General features: G+C 53.8%; 1 protein-coding gene across 18 annotated transcripts in view; it reads left to right on the top strand.

Moving 5' to 3' along the window:
* The window catches only part of NCOR2 (nuclear receptor corepressor 2), a 237,298-nt gene that overhangs the window by 120,568 nt on the left and 96,444 nt on the right, over positions 1–20,286 (top strand). For all 18 annotated transcript variants that reach the window (XM_070769371.1, XM_070769385.1, XM_070769387.1 and 15 more), the window contains 4 exons: positions 6,046–6,112; positions 14,036–14,208; positions 15,365–15,458; positions 18,552–18,730. In XM_070769371.1, the coding sequence (XP_070625472.1) occupies positions 6,046–6,112; positions 14,036–14,208; positions 15,365–15,458; positions 18,552–18,730 (513 nt within the window). The remainder of the gene's footprint in view (positions 1–6,045; positions 6,113–14,035; positions 14,209–15,364; positions 15,459–18,551; positions 18,731–20,286) is intronic.

A 20,286-nucleotide genomic window follows, 5' to 3' on the forward strand; every position in this document is an offset into this window, starting at 1 on the left:
TTCCTTCCTAGTTCCCCTTCTCCTAGTTCAGTGTCAGCTGACAAAGCCTGTATTTCTTGACAGGTTGTGCTTTTTTAAACCCTGACTTCTCCAGGAGACTGAGATATCCTTTGCACCCCAAAAATGCTTCCACCAACGAACTCATCACATTGCTGGTCTGTCGGTCCTTCCAGAACCCTTTGAGAGAGACTCTGCTTCTTATTTTTGCCAGACAAAATCTCGGCAGAGAAGATTTGTCTGCAGTATGCTGTTTGCAGCTGCAATACCTAAACACTTCTTGCGACAAAATAAACAGTCAAAAAAAAAAGTTTGCCAGAAGAGTGTTGCACAAATGAACACCCCAAGCCAGATGTCTAGAAGCTTGTGAACCCAGATGCATGCCTCTGGGGCAGGAACAAAGTTAGGGAAGGGCTGGTGGGAGGTGCTAGGGAGTGTGGGGACTAGGGTGAATGGGGAGCTTGTCACTCTTTTAAATGGGCAATCAGGGGACTTCCCTGGTGGTCCAGTGGGTAGAACTCCAATCTTCCAGTGCTGGGGACAGAGGTTCGATCCCTGGTCAGGGAACTAGATCCCACGCAGCCCAATTAAGTGTTTATATACCACAACTGAGACCCAACATAGCCAAATAAATAAACATTTTAAAAGGGTGGTGGGGGGGCAGTCAGACCTCAGTTCCCAGTCTGTGGCCATAAGGGAGTGTGATCAGGCTGCCTGATTTTTTTTTTTAAGAGAAGCTCTCTGTTCATCTTTTTATGCAGCAGCTTCTGGTTTTCAATAATGGCAACAAACGCAGTGTTTTTAGAAAGCTCCATAGCCCAAACACAGCAGTCTCAGGAACTGGCCCTGCTTGGTGGACTGCACCTGTTTGCAACCTGTGGACTTGACATTGGTCCTCTTTGGCAGTCAGCGAATGGATACCTGCCATGGATACCAGCTTGCTCTGGAAGGAAACCCAGATAGCTGGGGAGGACACGTGCCCTCCAGTAGCTATGGGGAATGGAGACGGCTGCTTGCCTGGCCTCTGCCCCTGCGAGCGAGCCTTTGTTCTCACCGAGGCCTCTTTAGCTCGAAGCCACAGCACTGTGCTTGGGGTAGATCCTTCCAGGCTGTTTGAGTTCCCTCAGGCTGCCAGAACTCGTCACAACATCCAGGCTGCCTGGAAACTATAGTGAGTCATTCTCTCGTGGTTCTGCAGGCCGGAAGTTGGAAATCCAGGGACTGGCAGGGTGATCTCTTGCAGGTGCTATGGGGAGGATCCTTCCATGCGTTTTCTAGCTTCTGGTGTTTGCTGAGCATCCTTGACGATTCTTAGCCTGTAGATGCTTCACTCCAACCCTATATTCACATGGCCCTCTTCCTGTGTCTTTTCATCCCCAAACCATCTCCCAGTCCATGGAAAAATTGTCTTGTATGAAACCTGTCCGTGGTGCCCAAAAGATTGGGAACCACTGCACAAACTTTGTTTGGATTTTCCATTTTCCCACTGATGCCTGTTTTCTGGTCCAAGATCTGATCCAGAATCCTTCTCTGTACTTCATCCTCGTGACCAATTGGTCTTCACTCTGTGACCATTTCTCAGTCTTCCTTGATTTTCTGTACCTTGTCACTTTTGAAGAGGACTGCTCACAGAATCTGCAGAATGTCCTACGATTTGGGTGTGTTTGATATTTTTTCAGGAGGAGCTGGGCTTGTGGATTTGGGGGAAGATTTCCCCCGAGGTGAGGGGGTGCCCTTCCCATCACGATACATCAGGGGCACCCAACACCCTGACTGGGGTTGTTTCTGTCACTACAGGTGGTGTTGACTTTGCTCCCTTGCTCAGGGAAGTGTCAGCTGTCTCCCCGTCAAGTTGCTGTCTTTCCCATCCCTACTCTGTGCATTATTTTTTATTTTTATTTGGATGTCTGGGCCATTTTTAAAGTCTTTATTGAATTTGTTACAATATTGTTTCTGTTTTACATTTTGGTTCTTTTGGCTAGGAGGTATGTGGGATCTTAGTTCCCTGACCAGAGATCGAACTTGAGCCCCCTGCATTGGAAGGTGAAGTCTTCACCACCACTCTGGACCACCAGAGAAGTCCCCACTCTGTGCTTTAGAAGCAAGTCGCTGTCCAGCCTACTGTCAAGGGGAGGGAAGTCCAGCTGCACCTCCTAAAGGGCGAATATCAAAGACTTTGTGGACTCAAGTGAAAGCCTCCACGATGCTTAGTAAATATTTGGGGGAAAGTGCTTTGCAGCTATGCAAATTTCTCATCTTTCCTCAACGTTTTGCCAACCAGTTTAACATTCATGGAAGGGGCTTGCCTGTAACGATGAGCACCGTGGTATCTAATGGGGATTTTCTCCTTCGCTCAGTCCTTCTGCACGTAGTAGTTGAAATTCCGTAAGGCTTCCCAGGTGGCTCAATGGTAAAGAACCCGCCTGCAGTGCCGGAGACACGGGGTTTGATCCCAGCATCAAGAAGATCCCCTGGAGAAGGAAATGGCAACCCTCTCCAGTATTCTTGCCTGGGAAATCCCACGGACAGAGGAGTCTGGCAGGCTACAGTCAGTCCATGGGGTCGCAAAAAGTTGGGCTTGACTGAGCATGCATGCGCACACACAAAGAACACGTGTCCCTTCTCTCTCCTTTGTTTGTTTATTCTATCATTTATTTACATCTGTGTAGACGTGTGGGTATTTATTTTATTCTTCGGGTTATAATCTAGCACTCGTGTTATTTACTTTGCTTCTCAGATTGTTCCAGCTTTGGTCGCCAGAAACTCTTTTTGGTTGGGTCCTGTGTCCTTTTGACACCCCCCCCCCCCACGCTTTATCTTTTTGTCCTTCCTTTTTAACACTTCTCTGCTTAAAGATGTTCTGGGCTCATCTTGTATATTTCCTGCCCCAGCACCGGACTCAGTCATTCCTCCAGGGAGAAATGGCTCTATTTTTTTATTTTTTTGGCCATGTCCCTCTGCATTCAGGATCCTAGTTCTCCGGCCCAGGATTGAACCCGTGCCCCCTGCAGTGGAAGCACCGAATCTTAACCAGTAGACTGCCAGAGAAGTCCTGAGAAATGGCTCCTTGTACTGGAGGATGGTGTTAGGGACCAAGACCTCAGAGCTGGTGGGCTCATTGCTCTGAACTGTCATGGCTTCTTGGCCTTCTCAGCTGCTGCCTTTAGGTCCCTACCCTCTCCTGTGTTCCAGCCCATGAGGTTGCACAGGGGGCCCTGCTCACCTTGTTGCTCTCCTCCCCTCTGTCCCTCCTCAGCACTCTGCAGCCACAAGGATCTTCTTCTGTTGCAAACACTTGAGTTTGTTCCCACCTCAGGGCCTTTGCACACCCAGTGTGTTCTGCCTGGAGTGCATCTCCCTGTGGGTCGTTCCACAGCTGGGCCCTCCTGGTGATTGAAATGTCCAGGCCAACTCTGAGACACTTTTCTGCACCCCGAACCTAAAATAGCTATGCCCTCCCCTCCCCCAGTCAGTACCCTATCCCTCTGTGTAAGTTTCTGAATCTAAGGTTATCATTTTTTAAAATATTTATAATTGGCTGCGTCGGGTCTTAGTTTTGGCACACAGGATCTTGGTTGCTACTCACAGACTCTCTAGTTGTGAGGTGCCAGCTTAATTGCTCAAGGGCATGTGGGATCTTAGTTTTCTGACCAGGGATCGAACCCATGTCCTCTGCATTGCCGGGCAGATTCTTAACCATTCCACCACCAGGGAGGTCCCCAGGATTATATTGCTTATTGTCAGCATGGTCCCTCTATGTGTCACCTGCCTCCATGAGGACTCGGGGCTTTGTGTTGCCCACCTGTGGGTCCCCAGGACCCAGAACAGTGCCCGGCGCATAGTAGGTGCTCAGTGAACTTTTGCTGAGTGACTGAGGAGATGAAAGCATGATGCCATTGCTCCCATTATTCGGATGAGTAAACTGAGGCTGAGAGACCTTCTGAGATTTGCTCAGAGACCCCCTAATGTGGAATGAGGGGGTTCTGGTCTCAGCCTGTGTGGCTGAGGACCCCTATTGCCCACCTTGCTGGGGAGGGCAAGATTGATGTTAAGCAGTGAGACCTCGAGGTGGGAGGCCTGCGCGGCAGGAGGTGAAATCAGATTGATCCAGGGAGCCCAGGGCCTCTTACCAGCGACCCTCCTGGAAGTGAGTGTGGCCTTTCCTTGTCAGGAGATGGATGGAGACAGGGCTCAAAGCCTGGCTGGGGTCCATAAATGAAGAAGGTCCGTGCAGGCCTGTCAGCATCTCGGACTTGAGACCTCATAGTGAGGATGCTGGAAATCACTGCAGGGTCTGGGGACACTCATCCAGACAGGAGTAAGGTGTGCTGGTAGACCCGTGCATGCATGGCTCCCAGCCATCGGTTTGGGAGCTTTTTGCAAGGGTTCTGGGTGCAGCTGAGGCTATGAGCAACTTGGGGGACCCCGCCCCATAAAAATTGATCCCACTGTACACTCGGATGGGATCAAGCAAGTTCACAGGCCTGATGACCTCCCGGGGCCTGTCTGTGACCCCCGCAGACCCCAGCTGCTGCACTCTGCTGTGTATAGGAGGTTGTGGAGAGGGGGTCGGGGGAAGTGGGTCCTTGGGTGTGTCTTCCCCCCTTTTCTGTATCGGTCCGCATCTCTGACTCTCCCTCTGCCTTCTTCTAGGGCTCCATCTCCCTTTCTTTCATTTTTACTTTATTATTGAAGTGTGGTTGATTCACAGTGTTGTGCTGTACAACTGTGCTGCACAGCAAATATATATATACAAACATATACATTCTTTTAATATTCCTTTTTAAAATTTGCCTCCTATATACCATTTCCATTACTTTATTTATTCTTAATTGGAGCATAATGGTTTTACAATATTTCATTGGTTTCTGCCATACATCAACATGAATTGGCCATAGGTATACATATGTCCCCTCCCTCTTGAACCTCCCTTCCACCTCCCACCCCGTCCCACCCCTCTAAGTTGCCACAGAGCACTCGGTTGTCATTGAGCTCCCTGAGTCATACAGCAAATTCCCACTGGCTGTCTGTTTTACATATAGCAATATTAATATTCTTTTCCCTTATGGTTTATTAAGGGGATATTAAGCATAGTTCCCTGTGCTCTACAGTAGGTCCTTGTTGCGTATCCATCATCCCCCCCACTTTCTTTGGATCGTGTCCTCCTCTGCCTGGAGGCCTGTTCCCTTCCTGTCTCGCTGTCTCTCTCTGCCAGGCTCCTTCCCCTCTGGGGCTCTGTCCTCATTTGGGATCTTATCCATTTCTCTCTCTCTCTCCCCTTGCTTCTCTCTGGGGCTCTGTCTGTCTTTCTGCTTTCCTTTTCTCTCTCATTCCTGGTCTCGGAGTCTCTCTCTCTGCTTCTCTTTCTCTCTGAACCACCCGCATCCCTCCCACCCCCTGGAAGTGCCCACTCCTCTCTGAGCCCACAGTGCTGTGTGTGGCCTCCTCGGTTGAGAACCCCGATGGCAGGAGGGGTCTGGCTTCACCGACCTGAGGCGTGAGGCCCCTCGAGTGCTTCCTGGAGTTCTTGCCTCACTGGCTCCCACCAGCCTGTCGCTGGCCTATCCACATCACCCCCACCCCAGGGGGGCAGAGCAGGGGCTTTCTTGGTTGGAGGTGGCTTGGGGTCACTGAGGCCAGACCCCAAGATCCTGCCTCTGTGGGTCTGCAGCTTTTGGGGGCTTATTCTGCCCGGCCTGTGTTCCTGGTCTAAGGCTGTGGCTTTTTCTCTGTGGCTGGTTTCCCGTGGCTGACGAGAGAGGGGAGTTTGGGTGATGGCAGCTCCAGGGAGGGCAGGAAGTCTCAGGACCTTGCCCCCACTTTGGAGCCCTCTTTTCCTGCAGAACATGCTCAGCCAGAGTGTGGGTGGGGGGCACTTCGTATAGGGCAGAGGAAAGACATACATGGGCAGTACGTGGCTTGCCCTGGGGGACTGTGGGGTCTCTTCCCTCACCGGAAGCCAGTGATGGGGCAAGCTTCAGCGAGGGACGAAATTCCTGAAACCCTGCCTTTCTGACCTGCCCTGTTGGCTGTCTCCTTCCTGCTTAGAAACCAGGCGATGCGGAAAAAGTTAATCTTGTACTTCAAGAGGAGGAATCACGCCCGGAAACAATGGGTAAGTCATCACTGGGGCCCCCAGCCCTGGAATCTCTTCTGCTGCCCCCTCCCTTCCGTGGACCAGGCTTCCTGGAGAGTGGAAATGGTCCCCGCCACTCAGGCCATGGCCCCTGGGACCCCTGGGTTCTGATCCTGATTCCTGAGTGTCCAGGTCATGAAAAAAAAGCCAAGGACAGCAAGAGAAACGGGAAAAGGCAGCAGCTGCTTTATTGAGGCCGGGGGCTCGAGGCTCAGCTGCCTCAAGGAAGCAAGGGTGTGGGTGGAAGGGGGTGCTGGGGACGTTGCCCCTCCTTTTCCCACCTGGAAGAGGAGAAAGCATGACATTAGCTGGGAAAACTGGTCCCTTGTCAGAGGACCCACTGTGGATATTTTGGGCAGAGAGAGGTCTGTTGGCAGAGGTGGAGTATGGGGTGGGCTGTATGCTGGGTGACGGTGATTGCCGGGGATTCCCTGAGAAATGAGCCTTTCCCAGCCCACTGTGCTCATTCTGGGCTCAGGAAAGTCAGGACCCAGAGAAGCAGTGAGGCCTCCTTGCTTAGTGGTACGACTCCTGCATTCCGCTGCATGCACACTCCAGTCTCAGCTGGGAGGCAGCCCGAAGGCAGGGAGAGCACATGCCGGAGAACACCTTTAGTTGTGGTTTAGGGTGCTCGTTTACATCACTGGTGTGCTGGGGGAGATTAGGGCTGAGGGACGGAGGGAGTGTTACCCGTTAGTATTCTTTCAGCTGTGAGAGGAAGAAAAGCTGGCTCAGATGGGCTTAACCAGTCAAGGAATTTCTGTAGCTGACAAAGTCCACTGAATGGAGTTCAGGAGTGGTTTGATCAGGTTGTACCTGGTCTGATGTACCTGAAGTCTATGCAGTTTCTTGGTTGTTTTTTTTTGTCTCAACTCTGTGTTAGCACAATGACAAACTGATTTTCCTTTGGGACCTGAATTTCTGCAGCAGGCTTGGAGGCCAGAAAGAGAGAACTACTCTTTCTTAGACCATGTCACAAAAGCTCGGATTGTATCACTTGAGGGCCCTGGACCCTTTGAAACAGTTTCCGAACCCACCCTGCTCTAGATGTCAGCTGGACCCTCAGAGAAGGGAGATACTTCTGTCCCAGATGCTGAAGGACTGAGAGGCTGGTGGGGTAACACCTTTGGACTCTAGGGACCCATGGGTAAGAAGTGGTGGGCTTCCCAGCCTTTCCTTTCTTGACCTTCTCAGGCTCCTAAACTGACTGGATGGTGACCAGAAGCACCCACTGGGTAGATGGGGTTCATGAAACAGGGCATCGTATGTTATTCATTGAATTAAGAAATATTTACTGAACACGTGCTGTGGGCCTGGTGCAGTGCTGAGCTGTGTTATGCTGAGTGGAGGAGAGGAGGGACGAGTGCCGGGCAGAGAAGTGGGGTGGGGGACAGCCTGGGTGTCCCACCTCAGAACTGAGAGAGGCATGACCGGAAAGGACGACCTGTGTGAATGTCTGGGGGTCTGAGTGTCAAGAAGCGGGCACAGCAAGTGCAGAGGCCCTGAGGTAGGAACCAGCACAGGGTGACATGGGACAATGTAACAGGCAAGTTGGACTACAGAGCATGAGTGAGGAGACTGTGGTGGAGAACCATTCTGTACTAGGGTGGAACATTTGGATTTTATTCCAAATACAGTGAGACAATTCATTCTTAATAGATAATACAAAGTCTTTAAGGATTTTTAGTGATTCCAAAAACTTGACAGTCATGTAGGCAGTTTGACAGGATACAGTGAACACCTCTATGCCCACCATCTAGAATTCCTCATGGTTAACATTTCTTTGGGTTTCCCAGGTGGCGCTAGTGGTAAAGAACCCGCCTGCCAATGCAGGAGACGGAAGAGATGCGGGTCCGATCCCTGGGTCGGGAAGATCCCCTGGAGGAGGGCATGGCTACCCACTCCAGTATTCCTGCCTGGAGAATCCCATGGGCAGAGGAGTCTGGTGGGCTACAGTCCATGGGGTCCCAAAGAGTCAGACACAACCGAAGTGACTTAATGTGTACGCACTTCTTTACATTCACTTTGTGTGTCTGTGTGTCTGTGTGTGAGTACGAATGTTTTTGTGGTGAACGTTTAGAAAGTAAGTGTGGATGCCCAGACCCTCGCCTGTCATGCTTCCCTGTCTCTCTCGGATGAAGGAAATTCGGGAGCACACCTCAGGATGTACAGCTTTTCCCAAGTAGTCCTGCCTGGGGGTGAAGGGCATGGTTGGGGAGGTCCTTTAGCTGGGGAGAAAGGAGATCTGATCTACGTTTTAAAAGGATCCTGGTGACTGCTGAGGTTGGAGTTGGGTGGATGTAAGTTCTTAAGAAATCTCCCAGGGCTCCTTGGAGGTCCTTTGAGGGGATGGAGGGGAAATGGGCTTATTTAAAGATAGAGGAAGAGGAACTGGAGACTTCTAAGAAACTCTGGGTGGCTTTGTGGCCAAGCTGAGCCCGTCTTAAGAGAGGCTCTTGTGAAAACGAATTCGGAAACCACAGAAACTGTGACAGGAGGGCATCAGGCGTGATCTCGCTCTAGTTCTTATATAATGGGCCCCGAGTCCTGTGTGCTGTTGTCAGGCAGGACCTGGAGGGGGCTTGGTCAAGACGTGCCCCTTCAGATCTGTGTGTTGCCCGCCTCCACCTGAGTCAGTTCTCCGGCGGAGCTCTCACTTTTCAGAGGTCTCGGGGACGGCGACCTAGCAGCCCAGGCTGCCCTGCGTGCCTGCTCTGCCCAGAGAGCTGAGGCTCTTTTCCTGGAGGGGTGCCCAGCCCCAACAGGAACCCCCACCGGGCCTGCCCTATCCTTCCCTGAGCTTACCCCACAACCCTGGAAGCCAGATTGTGTGTGTGTGTGTGTGTGTGTGTGTGTGTGTGTGTGTGTTGGGGGAGGAGGGTGTAAGGCTGAGTCACTGATGCACAGGTTCAAACCCCATCCACCAGACCTGCTGTGAGTGGTCCTGGGAGAGCTATCTGGCCCCAAGCCTTGCTTTTCCTCATCTGTGAAATGGGGTCATGGTGGTACTGCAGGAAGCGCAGTGCCTGGCGGGGAGAGTGGGCGTGATTGACGGTGGCCCTGCAGGATGGGTTAGTCAGCGGTGAGCCCAGCCTGGATGGTGGGTGTATTCACTTCCTGAGGTGGCTGTAACAAATGGCCACAAACTAGGTGCCTAAGAACAACAGACATGTATTCTCGCTCTGTGCTGGAGGCCAGAAGTTCAAGATGTGGGCAGGGCCGTGCTCCCTTTAGAGGCCCTAGGGGAAGCCTGCCTCTTCCAGTTCCTGGTGCTCCAGACGATGCTTGGCTGTGGCCACCGGACTCCCATCTTGGCCTCTGTCCTCACCTCCCTTTTCCCCTCTCTTCTCTTACATGGACGTCTGTCCCGGGGTCTGAGGTGTGCGTCAGCCGTGTCCGACGCTTTGCGATCCCATGGACTGCAGCACCAGGCTTCCCTGTCCTTCACGATCTCCCAGAGCTTGTTCAAACCCATGTCCGTGGAGTCTGTGATGCCATCCAGCCATCTCATCCTCCGTTGTCCCCTTCTCCTCCTGCCCTCCATCTTTCCCAGCATCAGGGTCTTTTCCAATGAGTCAGCTCTTTGCATCAGGTGGCCAAAGTATTGGAGCTTCAGCATTGGTCTTTACAATGAATATACAGGGTTGATTTCCTTTAGGATGGACTGGTTTGATCCTGCAGTCCAAGGGACTCTCAAGAGTCTTCTCCAGCACCACAGTTCTTTTTTTAAGAGATGGCTAAAGGATGCACACTCTGTATCCCCTGCACCTCTGATGTCCTTATGCTTCACATCTGGCTTTGTCCTGACTTGGCCCAGCATCCGCTTCTGCAGCCTGAGTGATGGGCCGCAGGACAGAGGCTGGGAAAGCCCCGGCCTGTCCCCTTCACCCATCGCTGAACATACGGACAGCCAGTGGGGGAACATTTCTCTGACTCTGTGGCTCCTGAGCCGCTGAGCCCAGCGGAAGAAAGCCTTTAGGTGAGGCCGCGGGCTCCCTGGGGGTACGGAGGATGCCAGGGCACTAGGTGACCACACAGATCAGCTTCCCTGGCCAGCCGGCTCCAGTCAGCTCCCTGGCACCTCCCTCCATGTTCTCTGTTGGTTTGAGACTGTCTTCCTCAGTTTAGGGGGTTCTCCTGGGCACCCCATCTCTTATTTCCTCCCTAATTATAGAGTTGCATTCTGCCACACCTGGCAGGGAAGGAAGGGTTCAAATTCTGGCTCTGCTGGGTGACCAGGGCAAATCATTGAACTCCGGGCCTCAGTTTCCTGTTTCATTCAGTGGGGACTGTAGGAACACCCACCTCATCAGGCTACTGAGCAAGAGGCTGCAAGCGGCATGCTTGGGGCCGTGCCTGGACCACCGTGGTTGCTCGGAACTGTCAGCCGCAAGCCGACCCTCAAATTCAGAGGGACCCCAAATAGCCAAAACAGTCTTGAAAAAAACCCACCAAGTTGGAAGACTCACTTCCTCATTCTAAAACACATTGCGGGACTCCCCTGGCAGTCCAGTGGTTAAGAATTCACCTTCCAACACAGGGGACGTAGGTTCGATTCCTGGTCCGGGAAGATCCCACATGCCGTGGGGCGGCTAAGCCCGTGCACCGCAGCTCCTGAGCCCACGCTTTAGAGCCCTCGAGCCGCAACTATTGATCCTGGGCATCCAGAGCCCCTGCTCCACAACAAGAGAAGTCACTGCTCGCCACAGCTGGAGGAAGGCCACAGGTAGCAACGAAGACCTAGCACAGCCAAAATTAAAAAATAAATGTAAAAAACCCTGCAGAACTGCAGTAATCAGCACAGTGTGATTCCAGCCTAAGGACAGACACGGAGGACAGCGGAACAGAATGGAGAGTCTGGAATCAAGCCCTCGCATCTGTGGCTGGTGGGTTTTTGACAGGAGGCCAAGTCCATTCGGAGAGTTAGGACTGTCTCTTCAACAAACGGTGCTGGAGCAGCAGGATGGTCACACGCGCGGAATGGAGTTGGGCTCCGCCTCACACAGTTAACACACACATGCACTCGAAATGAGCTAGAGACCTAAATGCAAGAGCGAAAGCCAGGGCTCCCCTGGTGGTCCAGTGGTTAAGAATGCACCTGCCATTGCAGGGGACATGGGTTCAGTCCCTGGTCCAGGAAGATCCCACATGCCTTGGAGCAGCTAAGCCCCTGTGCCACTGCTCCTGAAGCCCCTGCTCCTGGAACCCATGCTCTGCAACAAAGGAAGTCTCTGCAGTGAGAAGCCTGTGCACTGCAAGTAGAGAGCAGCCCCTGCTTGTTGCAACTCGAGAAAGCCCGCATGCAGCAACGAAGACCCAATGCAGCCAGAAATCTTAAAAAAAAAAAACCAAAAACCTCTAAAGCCATGCAATTAAGAAAAGCCCTTGTGGTGAATCTTTATGACCTTGGATTTGGCAGTGGCTCTTGGGTGAGACTGCCCAAAGACCAGCGAAAGGGGAAGTAGACACGCTGGACTTTATCAGAACAACCGTCAGGATCCTGACCTCCCGTCTGGACTGTGCAATCCAGGCCTGATGGCGCCCAAGCTCTGAGCTCCCACCTGTACAGAGGGGGGATGCCGGTCACCGCTTTTGGGGGTTTGGGAAAGTCGGTCACGGGAAGGACTCTGCTCTGTGCCTGGCATGTGGCGCAGTGGTCCTTAGGCCAGTGTCAGTGGCGATGGTGATGGTGAAGCTGATGTTGCTGTTTATGATGGAGATGATAGTGATGGCAAAGATGATGATGGTGACGGTGCTGGAACAAAGAATTCTCGCTGAGGGTGACAAACTGCGGTCACAGCGGCCATCCTTCTTTTCCTGTGCAGATTCTTGCCCCTGTCGCCTGCAGGCTCGCTTAGCGGTGCTCCAGCCTCTGAAATGTGAGTGTGAGACAGTGTGTGAGTACATGTGTGCTTGAGAGCGTGGGTGTGTGAGATTATGAGTGAGTGAGTGTGGTTTGTATTGTGAGTGAGAATATGCGTTATGTATTTGTCCGTGTGTGTGTATTAGGGTGTGTGTGTGAGTGTGTGCATGTGTGTATGTGCGGGGATGTGTGGGGATGTATGTGCTTCAGTGTGAGTGTATGTATGTGTGAGCATGTGTGTGTGTGTGCAAGTGCGTGTGTGATCCGTATCCTCCCCCGGCCAGCAGGGCCACCCAGGTGGAAACTCCTGGCAGGGTCATTGCTGCCCCAGGTGGGGCTGCGGCCACTGCCACGGGCTGCCCTGCGGTGCCCAGGGCCCTCAGCCCTCAGTGGACAGAGAGCGCGCCCAGCACACAGGTGACAGCAGGTGGCAGTGTGGTCAGATATGAAGGGGAACTTCCTCATGTTGAATAGTCCTCAGGAGCTGCTCGCGTCTTTGTGTATGGTGATTGGGGCTGGGCAGTGTGACTGGATGACCCCTCGTGGCTGTTCTGTCCCTTTTGCTCTACAAGGGCCCCAGGCAGGGCTGGGTCATCTTGCCAGCCGCCCCTCCACTGGGCAGCTGGTTGGTGGCCCCACGGGTTTCTTGCTTGTCTTCACTGGTAACTGCGTTTTTTCTCTCTGCTGGTTTTTGAGTGAGCACGTTCTCACCTTTAGCCCATCTGACATTCTCCTGCTCTCGCCCATCAGACCAAGGCCTCCTGAGCACCGCAGGGCAGCCTGTGGCTGTGGCCACTGCCCCTTCTGCGGCAGCAATGACCCTGCCAGGATTTGCACCTGGATGGCCCTGCTGGCCGGGGGAGGATTCGGATCACACACTCACACTGAGAGGGTGGCGAGGGTCCCCTGCTCTGACGATGGGCTGAGTATCCTTCATGTCGGTTCCCACCCCAGGAGTGCTGTCTGCAGCATGTTGCCACGAACATGTGTGGCCATTGCGTGCTGCTAGAACTTGAACTCCCAAGGGTTCTTGGGGCAGCCCGGTTTGTGTGGTGCTCCTGGTAGCTGGGGGTCAAGTTCTGCTCCTCCTCATAGATGGCCTGACATCCCCCTGGGGACTGTCAACGTTGCTGGGTTTGTTGAGGACCAAGGTCACAGACTGCCTTGGTCAGAAGCTGAAATTCAGGATGGGATGGGGTGTCTGGGCACGAAGACCAGAGACGGGCTTTCTGATTATGCTGAAGTGTTGAGAAGGCATTCAAGCGAGACTCCCAGACCGTGCCATCTGTCCATGGCAGCTGTTAGAGATGGGGAGATTGGGTCTCAAGAGCAGCCGGACGCTCCATGCCTGCTCGAGGTCTGGGTCACCTTGGAGACTCGGAAGCCAGGCAGCTTACATTCTGGGCTGAGCAGGGGTCTTTTCTCTAAGGAAGGACATGCATAGAGCAGGAAGCACTGTGGTTAGACTCAGAGAGGGACTTCCTTGTCGTGAACGGACAGCAGCTTGAGTCTTTACACCCAGTCCTTGGATCTGGGGAGCACGGCTGGGCCTGAGGCTGCGGCATGAGGAACTATTCAGAAAGAGAATGCGTTCCACAGGGCCGCCCCAGGTCTGACGGGCACCCCAGAGCTGCACCATCTGACACATGATGGAAATGGTCTGCGTGCACCGCCCACTGCAGACAGTAGCTGTGGCCCCAGTGGCAGGGGGACCAGGGACCTGCATTTAAATGCGACTTAGTTTTACATGATTCAGCTTTAACGGCCACATGTGACTGGAAGCGTCTGTATAGTATAAGGCCTTTCTAGAGGAAGGCTGGGGGTGGGGGTGGCCCACGCCCCAAGGAGCAAGGCAGCCGGATCCTTAGGGCAGGCTGTGGCCGGGGTCTGCCCCGGTCTCCGCGTGGTCGTGTGTCTGCCCGTGCACCCGTGTGTGATCGCATACCTGCCCGTGCGCACGGCAGAGCAGGGAGCCCTGGGGTGCTGAATGTCGGATGTAGGAGGAGCAGCTGCCACAGGGCTCCCCCGCGTGTCCCCAGGAACAGAAGTTCTGCCAGCGCTATGACCAGCTCATGGAGGCCTGGGAGAAGAAGGTGGAGCGCATCGAGAACAATCCCCGGCGGCGGGCCAAGGAGAGCAAGGTGCGCGAGTACTACGAGAAGCAGTTCCCCGAGATCCGCAAGCAGCGGGAGCTGCAGGAGCGCATGCAGAGGTGAGCTGAGGACCGGGCCCACTCGCGCCCCTCACCCTCCTTCTCTCCACACCGCCCCCGCCTGCCACCACCTCCTTCCCTGCCTCCCAGGACCTGGGTCCGCTTGCGGCACTGTCCACAGAGGACCCCTGGCTGGCATGAGAAAGAAAAGCACAGCAGGGTCTCGAATTGCACGCCAAGGGCCGAGTTAGGTCCTTGGGTGTGTCACTCAGCACCTGCCTGGCCTTAACACTTCTTGGAAAGAAACTTAAATCCATTTTGATGCAGTGAGCTCTCCTTCTGGTGTGCCATGGGCTGGTACCCACCCCAGCTTTGTTCATTTATGTGGCCCCCGAGTGTGAGATCCCTGGTGTAAGTCAAAGGGAAAGGATGCTGGTCACACGTGGCGGGCATAAGGACTGGGTGCAATCCTCTGTTGGAGTGCCCAGCACACAGTAGGTGCTTGGTGGCGTGTGAGTGCAGTTTCTGTTGTCACACAGATAAGGCAATGGGCTGTGAGCAGGGATGATGGGCTTCACTCTTTTTTTTTTAATAAATATATGAAAATTTATTATTGTATGATTCTTAGTTTTAAGTTATCCCTGCATGTTGTCTCCTCTTTTTGTTAGAACCCTTGATTATTTGCCATGGGTCTTTTTTTTTTTTTTTGGCCACACCACATGTCATGTAGGATCTTAGTTCCCTGACCAGGGATTGAACCCATGTCCCCACAGTGGAAGCTCAGAGTCTTAACCACTGGACACCCAGGGAAGTCTCTGGCTCTCACTCTTTACTGGATGCTCACATCCCATATCTCACTGAATGCCTGCTCCCAGTCCTGGGAGCCAGGTACCACTTTATCCCCAGGTTACAGGGGAGGACATGGAGCCAGAGGCTGCGAAGAGGCAGGCCTGGACTTTGTATGTGGATCTGTGCAGCTGGTCTTTTGTGGGGGGCATCTTAGGAGAGAAAAAGGGTTCTGGCATTTTCTGGGTGAGAGTGGGGGCGCTCCATTCCTCCCCCAGACCCCCTTGGCTTGGGGCCATCCGTGTGGGTGTGGGAGGCCTGGCTCCTCCCCACTGCCCACACGCCGCCTCTGGGGAAGTTGTGGGCTTGGGGCTGTGCCGCTGTGCCGGCTGCGAGGGGCTGGTCCTGAGTGTGTGCCTTCGATCTCCAGTAGGGTGGGTCAGCGGGGCAGCGGGCTCTCCATGTCGGCCGCCCGCAGCGAGCACGAGGTGTCCGAGATCATCGATGGCCTCTCGGAGCAGGAGGTAAGTCCTTGACCCCGACCTCAGCTCCACCCGCTGTGTGCCCTGTCCAGGGAGAGGGTCTGGCAGGAAACAGAATTCACCTGGGTGGTTGAGATCAAGGGGCTTGGTACTGAATGTGGGGCGGAACCAAGGAGGGATCTGGAGGCCCCAGGGGTGTAGCCGTTGGGTGTCCCCGGGCCTGCAGGCCGAGCAGGCAGAAAGGCCTTCCCGGGGCCATGCAGGAGGGGCCACCTGGCAGGACGTAGCCAGGAAGGGTCACAGCCAGGGACCCCGTCATGATGCCACGGCCGAGTAAGTATCCTGGCCTCTCACCCCTCCCCCACTCCCTGTCTACTTTCAGTGCTTCCCATTGGCTGAACCCGACCAGAAGCCAGAGGGCACAGGAGCCTGAGGGTGGTGGTTTGTAGGTCAGCCTCCCAGTTGTCCAGAACCAGGGTCTGAAGGGGGTTTCCCAGCTCACCAGCTGTTCACCAAGCCGGGGACCTTCTATCTAGAGTTCCCAGATGACCTTCTATCAGCCAGGTGACCCTGGCTCTGGTCACTGGAGCCCAGAGGTGGCCAGGGAGCAGAGAGAGGAGGCATTTGCTCCTGTACCAGCCCTGCCCCCTCCCAGGTCTTACAAGCATCTCATGTGTCAGTTCCCCATCCCCCCCTCCATGTTCCCAACATCACAGTGGAAAGGAGGGGGCCTCGCAAAAGGAGGGGAACACATTCTTCCTCCCCCGGGCCTTGTGTCCAGGGAGAGCTTTTGTCCAGCTGGGAGGTATTAACAACTCCAGATCAGTGCAGTCACTGCTCATGAGCTGCATGTGGCTGTTTAAATGGAAATGACCAGAAACGAAATAAAATTAAAAACTCAGTTCCTCCAGCGTCACCAGTCGCATTGCAAGTGCTCAGAAGCTGCGTGTGGTTGGTGGCCCTGTGCTGCACAGAGCAGGCCATAAACACCTGCATCGCTGCAGAACATTCTATTGGGTGGTGCTGCCCTAGGTCACTGAGTCTCATATGGGACAGACTGAGGAGTCCTGGGGAGGGGACATCCAGCTTGAATTGTGATTTCCCAGGCCCACACCCCCAGCAGTTCTGATTTAGCCAGTCTGGGATGGCAGAACTCAGAAATCTGCATTTTCACCAGGCTGTTCATGCAAGTTTGACATAGGTAGTTCAGACTATCTGGCTATTTAAAAAAGAGCTTTCATTTTATTTTTATAAATTTAATTAAAAAAAAATTTTTTTTTTCTTGTCCTCGCCTGGCGACATGAGAGATCTTAAATCCCCAACCCGGGATCGAACCTCTGCCCCCTGCACTGGAAGGAGGAGTCTTAACCACTGGACTGCTAGGGAAAAGTGTGAAAGCCAAACTGTCGGTTGCCCAGTCATGTCCAAGTCTTTATGACCCCATGGACTATAGCCTGCCGGGCTCCTCTGTCCATGGGATTCTTCAGGCAAGAATACTGGAGTGGGTTGCCATGCCCTCCTCCAGGGGATCTTCCCGACCCAGAGGTTGAACGTGGGTCTCCTGCATTGCAGGCAGATTCTTTACCATCTGAGCTACTAGGGAAGCCGAAGTCCAAACCTTTGTCTTAAAACCTCGCATGGTGTGGCCCTGTTTTGAACACCCTCTAGTCTGCAGAAAGCAGAACTCGGAACGCCTTTGTCCACACCTGTGGGTTTGCTCCGGCTCCTGTCCCGCCAATGGTGGCCAAGTACACAACCCACACTGGCATGTGGAAGCAGGAAGAGGGTGACCCTTTCCTGCAGGCTCCCTGCTTGATGCAGGGTGCATGGCATCTCAGCTGATTCAGTGTTCCAGCACCACCCCCATCCCAGAAGACCACTTCCCCAGCTCCTGGCCACATGAGAATGCAGCCACCAGGGTCCCTGGGGAGGTTGAGGGGACAGTGCTTAAGGGTGATGGTCAGAAAGGGAATTCAGGGCAGCAACTGTTCACCCAGTCCAGGCTGACCTGAGGTTCCCTGGGAGGGTGGTGAGGAGGGGGCTGGGCAGGAAAAGAGATGCTCACGATTTCGGGGGAGCTTGCAGTAGTCAGGGTGCGAGCCCACTGTGGGTGGAACCATGGAATAGGGTGGGGATTCCCGCGAAGAGGAACCCAGCTTGGATCTGCCAGGACTGTGCGTCTCATGCAGGCGAGGGACACAGGGAGGTGATGGTATTGGAGGGCTACTCAAGTGCCGGGGAGGCTCAGGCCTCCCTGGGAGTCCTCCTCTCAGCCAAGGTCAGGGCTGTGCCCCCACTGCGCTCCCCTGCTTCTGTTGGGAATCCCCAGCACTGAATGGAGCGCTTAGATGTGGGAGGCTAGGCAGCAGATCCTTTGAACCGGCTGACCTTGGCTGGGCCGGGGCCCTCGCCTGCCTCCGGAGATTGGTAATTAATCGCCAGTAATGGGCTGGCTGCAGAGATTTGGGGAAATGAGTCCAGCTGAGTGGCGGCTCTGAGCCTCTTAATAGCTGCCCCGATGCATTAGGAGTGAGGCCGCCCGACTCCTGCGGTGCACAGGGCTGGGCAGGCTTGGTCCCCAGTGGGCACGCTTGAAGGAGCGGAATCCGGGGCTAGAGATGGACGGCTGGTGAGGAAATGGTTCTTCAGCCTCGCTGGGCCCTGCCAGAGCAAGGCAGCCCCTTGCCCCCCACCGCATGCCCTCTGAACCCGAGGTGGGGGTGGGCAGCCCCGTCCCCGAGCCAGCCAGGTTGCACATCTTCCCTGCAGTGTTTTATGGCACTTGCATTTCTAAAGGGAAGATTCATCACTCCCCTCTTACTGCAGATAAGGTGACTGCTGCTCTCTGTGTTGAATTTACAGCCCTGCCCACCATAAACCTGTCTGGGGCTGCCTTTAAATTCTCCCTTCCCCCTGCACGGGCCTGCTCTTATTTTTTAACCCATCATGCGCTTTCTCTCTGGTTTTGTGTTTTCCCATTCTGACTTGGAGCATCCCTACCCTCTGCTCATTCACTTGGGTTCCCCTGTGCTGGCAGGAGCAGCCTGTCCCCTCCCCGGCCCGATCCCCAGTTCCTTGTCCTCTTGCATTTTCCGACCAGGGTGGTGCCCTCCATTATCTCCATTTTCCTTCCAGAATCTGGAGAAGCAGATGCGTCAGCTGGCTGTAATCCCGCCCATGCTGTATGATGCCGACCAGCAGCGGATCAAGTTCATCAACATGAATGGGCTCATGGATGATCCCATGAAGGTGTACAAAGACCGCCAGGTCATGAACATGTGGAGTGAGCAGGAGAAGGAGACCTTCCGGGAGAAGTGAGTCCCCTGTTGGTGGGGTGGAGGGGGGCCTGGCCAAGGCCACCCTCCCCTATCCTGGGAAGCCTGTATTCTTGAGGTTTGCCCTGGCTTCCCAGGGCTGTGACGACAAGTGACCACCAACTGTGTGGCTCACAACAGCTGGAATGTATTCTCCCACAGTTCTGGAGGCCAGCAGTCTAAGATCAAGGTGTGGGCAGGGTGGCTCCTTCTAGAGGCTCCGAGGGAGGATCCCTTCCAGCCTGGTTCCCAGTGGTGGCTGGAGATCTCTGTCACCCCTCTGCTTGCAGATGGCTCCCTCCATCTCAACTGTCTTCGCATGGTCTTGTTTCCCATGTGTCTCTCTGTGTCTTCTGCTTTTCCTATAAATTCACCAGTCACATTGGATTCAGGGCCCACCCTACTCTAGTATGACCTCATCTTAACTAATTATATCCACAAAGATCTCACTGCCAAATAAGGCTACATTCTGAGGTTCTGGGAGGACAAGATTTTTGGGGGGACACTATTCGGACCAGTACAGAGTGTCAGGGAAGCTTTATGTGAAATGAGTCAGTGTGTATTAGAAGAACAAGGCAGGAGGGCCTTCGAGGCTGGTCTGAAGGCATGGGCAAGGGCATGTGGCTGGCCGGTAACTGGTTTTCATTTTATCTGGAAAGTGACTATTGGTTGAGCACCTCCTTCATCACAGACACTAAACAGATGTCTTCTGGGTTTGTGCATTTGTCCCGCTTATCCCCCATAACAGCGTTACCCATCTGCATTACACAGAGGAGGAAACAGAGGCTCAGAGAATTTAAGACACTTAACAAAGGTCACACAGCTTGCAAAGGGTGGAGGCAGGATTCAGAATCCCCCAGCTTCAGGTCAGGGGCTCAGCTGCAACTGAGAGGCTTGTCGGGGGAGAGGGAAGACGGAACCAGGGAGTAGGGAGCGCTTTGGGAAGCAGAGGCAGGATGTGGATGCTCAGAGGTGAAGCTGGGGCTTCTAAAATGGAAGAGCAGAATGACTGTTTTGGGGAGATGAGTGAAGGGCCAGATGGAGAAAGCCCTCCTTTCCCCCACTAGATTCAAAAGGTGTGTCCCAGGGAACCCCATCCTGAGCACATTGTACCTTCACAGGACTGAGGACCCCTGTGAAGCAAAAGGGTGGGAAACTGAGGGACAGGTGGAGACCTTAGCACTCTACCAGGAGGGCGTTGGGGGCTTAGCTGCTGGATGTTCACGCCCACCACCTCTTTCATCGCCAAGAGAGTTTCCTCAAAAGAGATGACCTGCGTGGGTCATTAACTTAACTTCTCCAGCCACCCACTGTGGTTCCAGGCCATAGGGACGGGGGCTGTCTCTGCCCTTTGCAGGGTCAAGTGACCCCAAAATGCCAAACTGGGCTCCCGAGATGGGGATGCTTCTGGGTCACGGGCAAGGCTGGGGTGCATCAGCCAGTGCAGTCACCAGGACTTGGAAATGCAGGAGAAGCGACTGAAGAGGCTCTTGGTATGGAAAGTATTGTGGTTTTTTGTTTTTTTTTTTTAATGGCTTTTGATTATAGAAATTCTA

This window comes from Bos indicus, chromosome 17 (genome assembly GCF_029378745.1).
Source record: "Bos indicus isolate NIAB-ARS_2022 breed Sahiwal x Tharparkar chromosome 17, NIAB-ARS_B.indTharparkar_mat_pri_1.0, whole genome shotgun sequence".
Classification (NCBI taxonomy): domain Eukaryota; kingdom Metazoa; phylum Chordata; class Mammalia; order Artiodactyla; family Bovidae; genus Bos; species Bos indicus.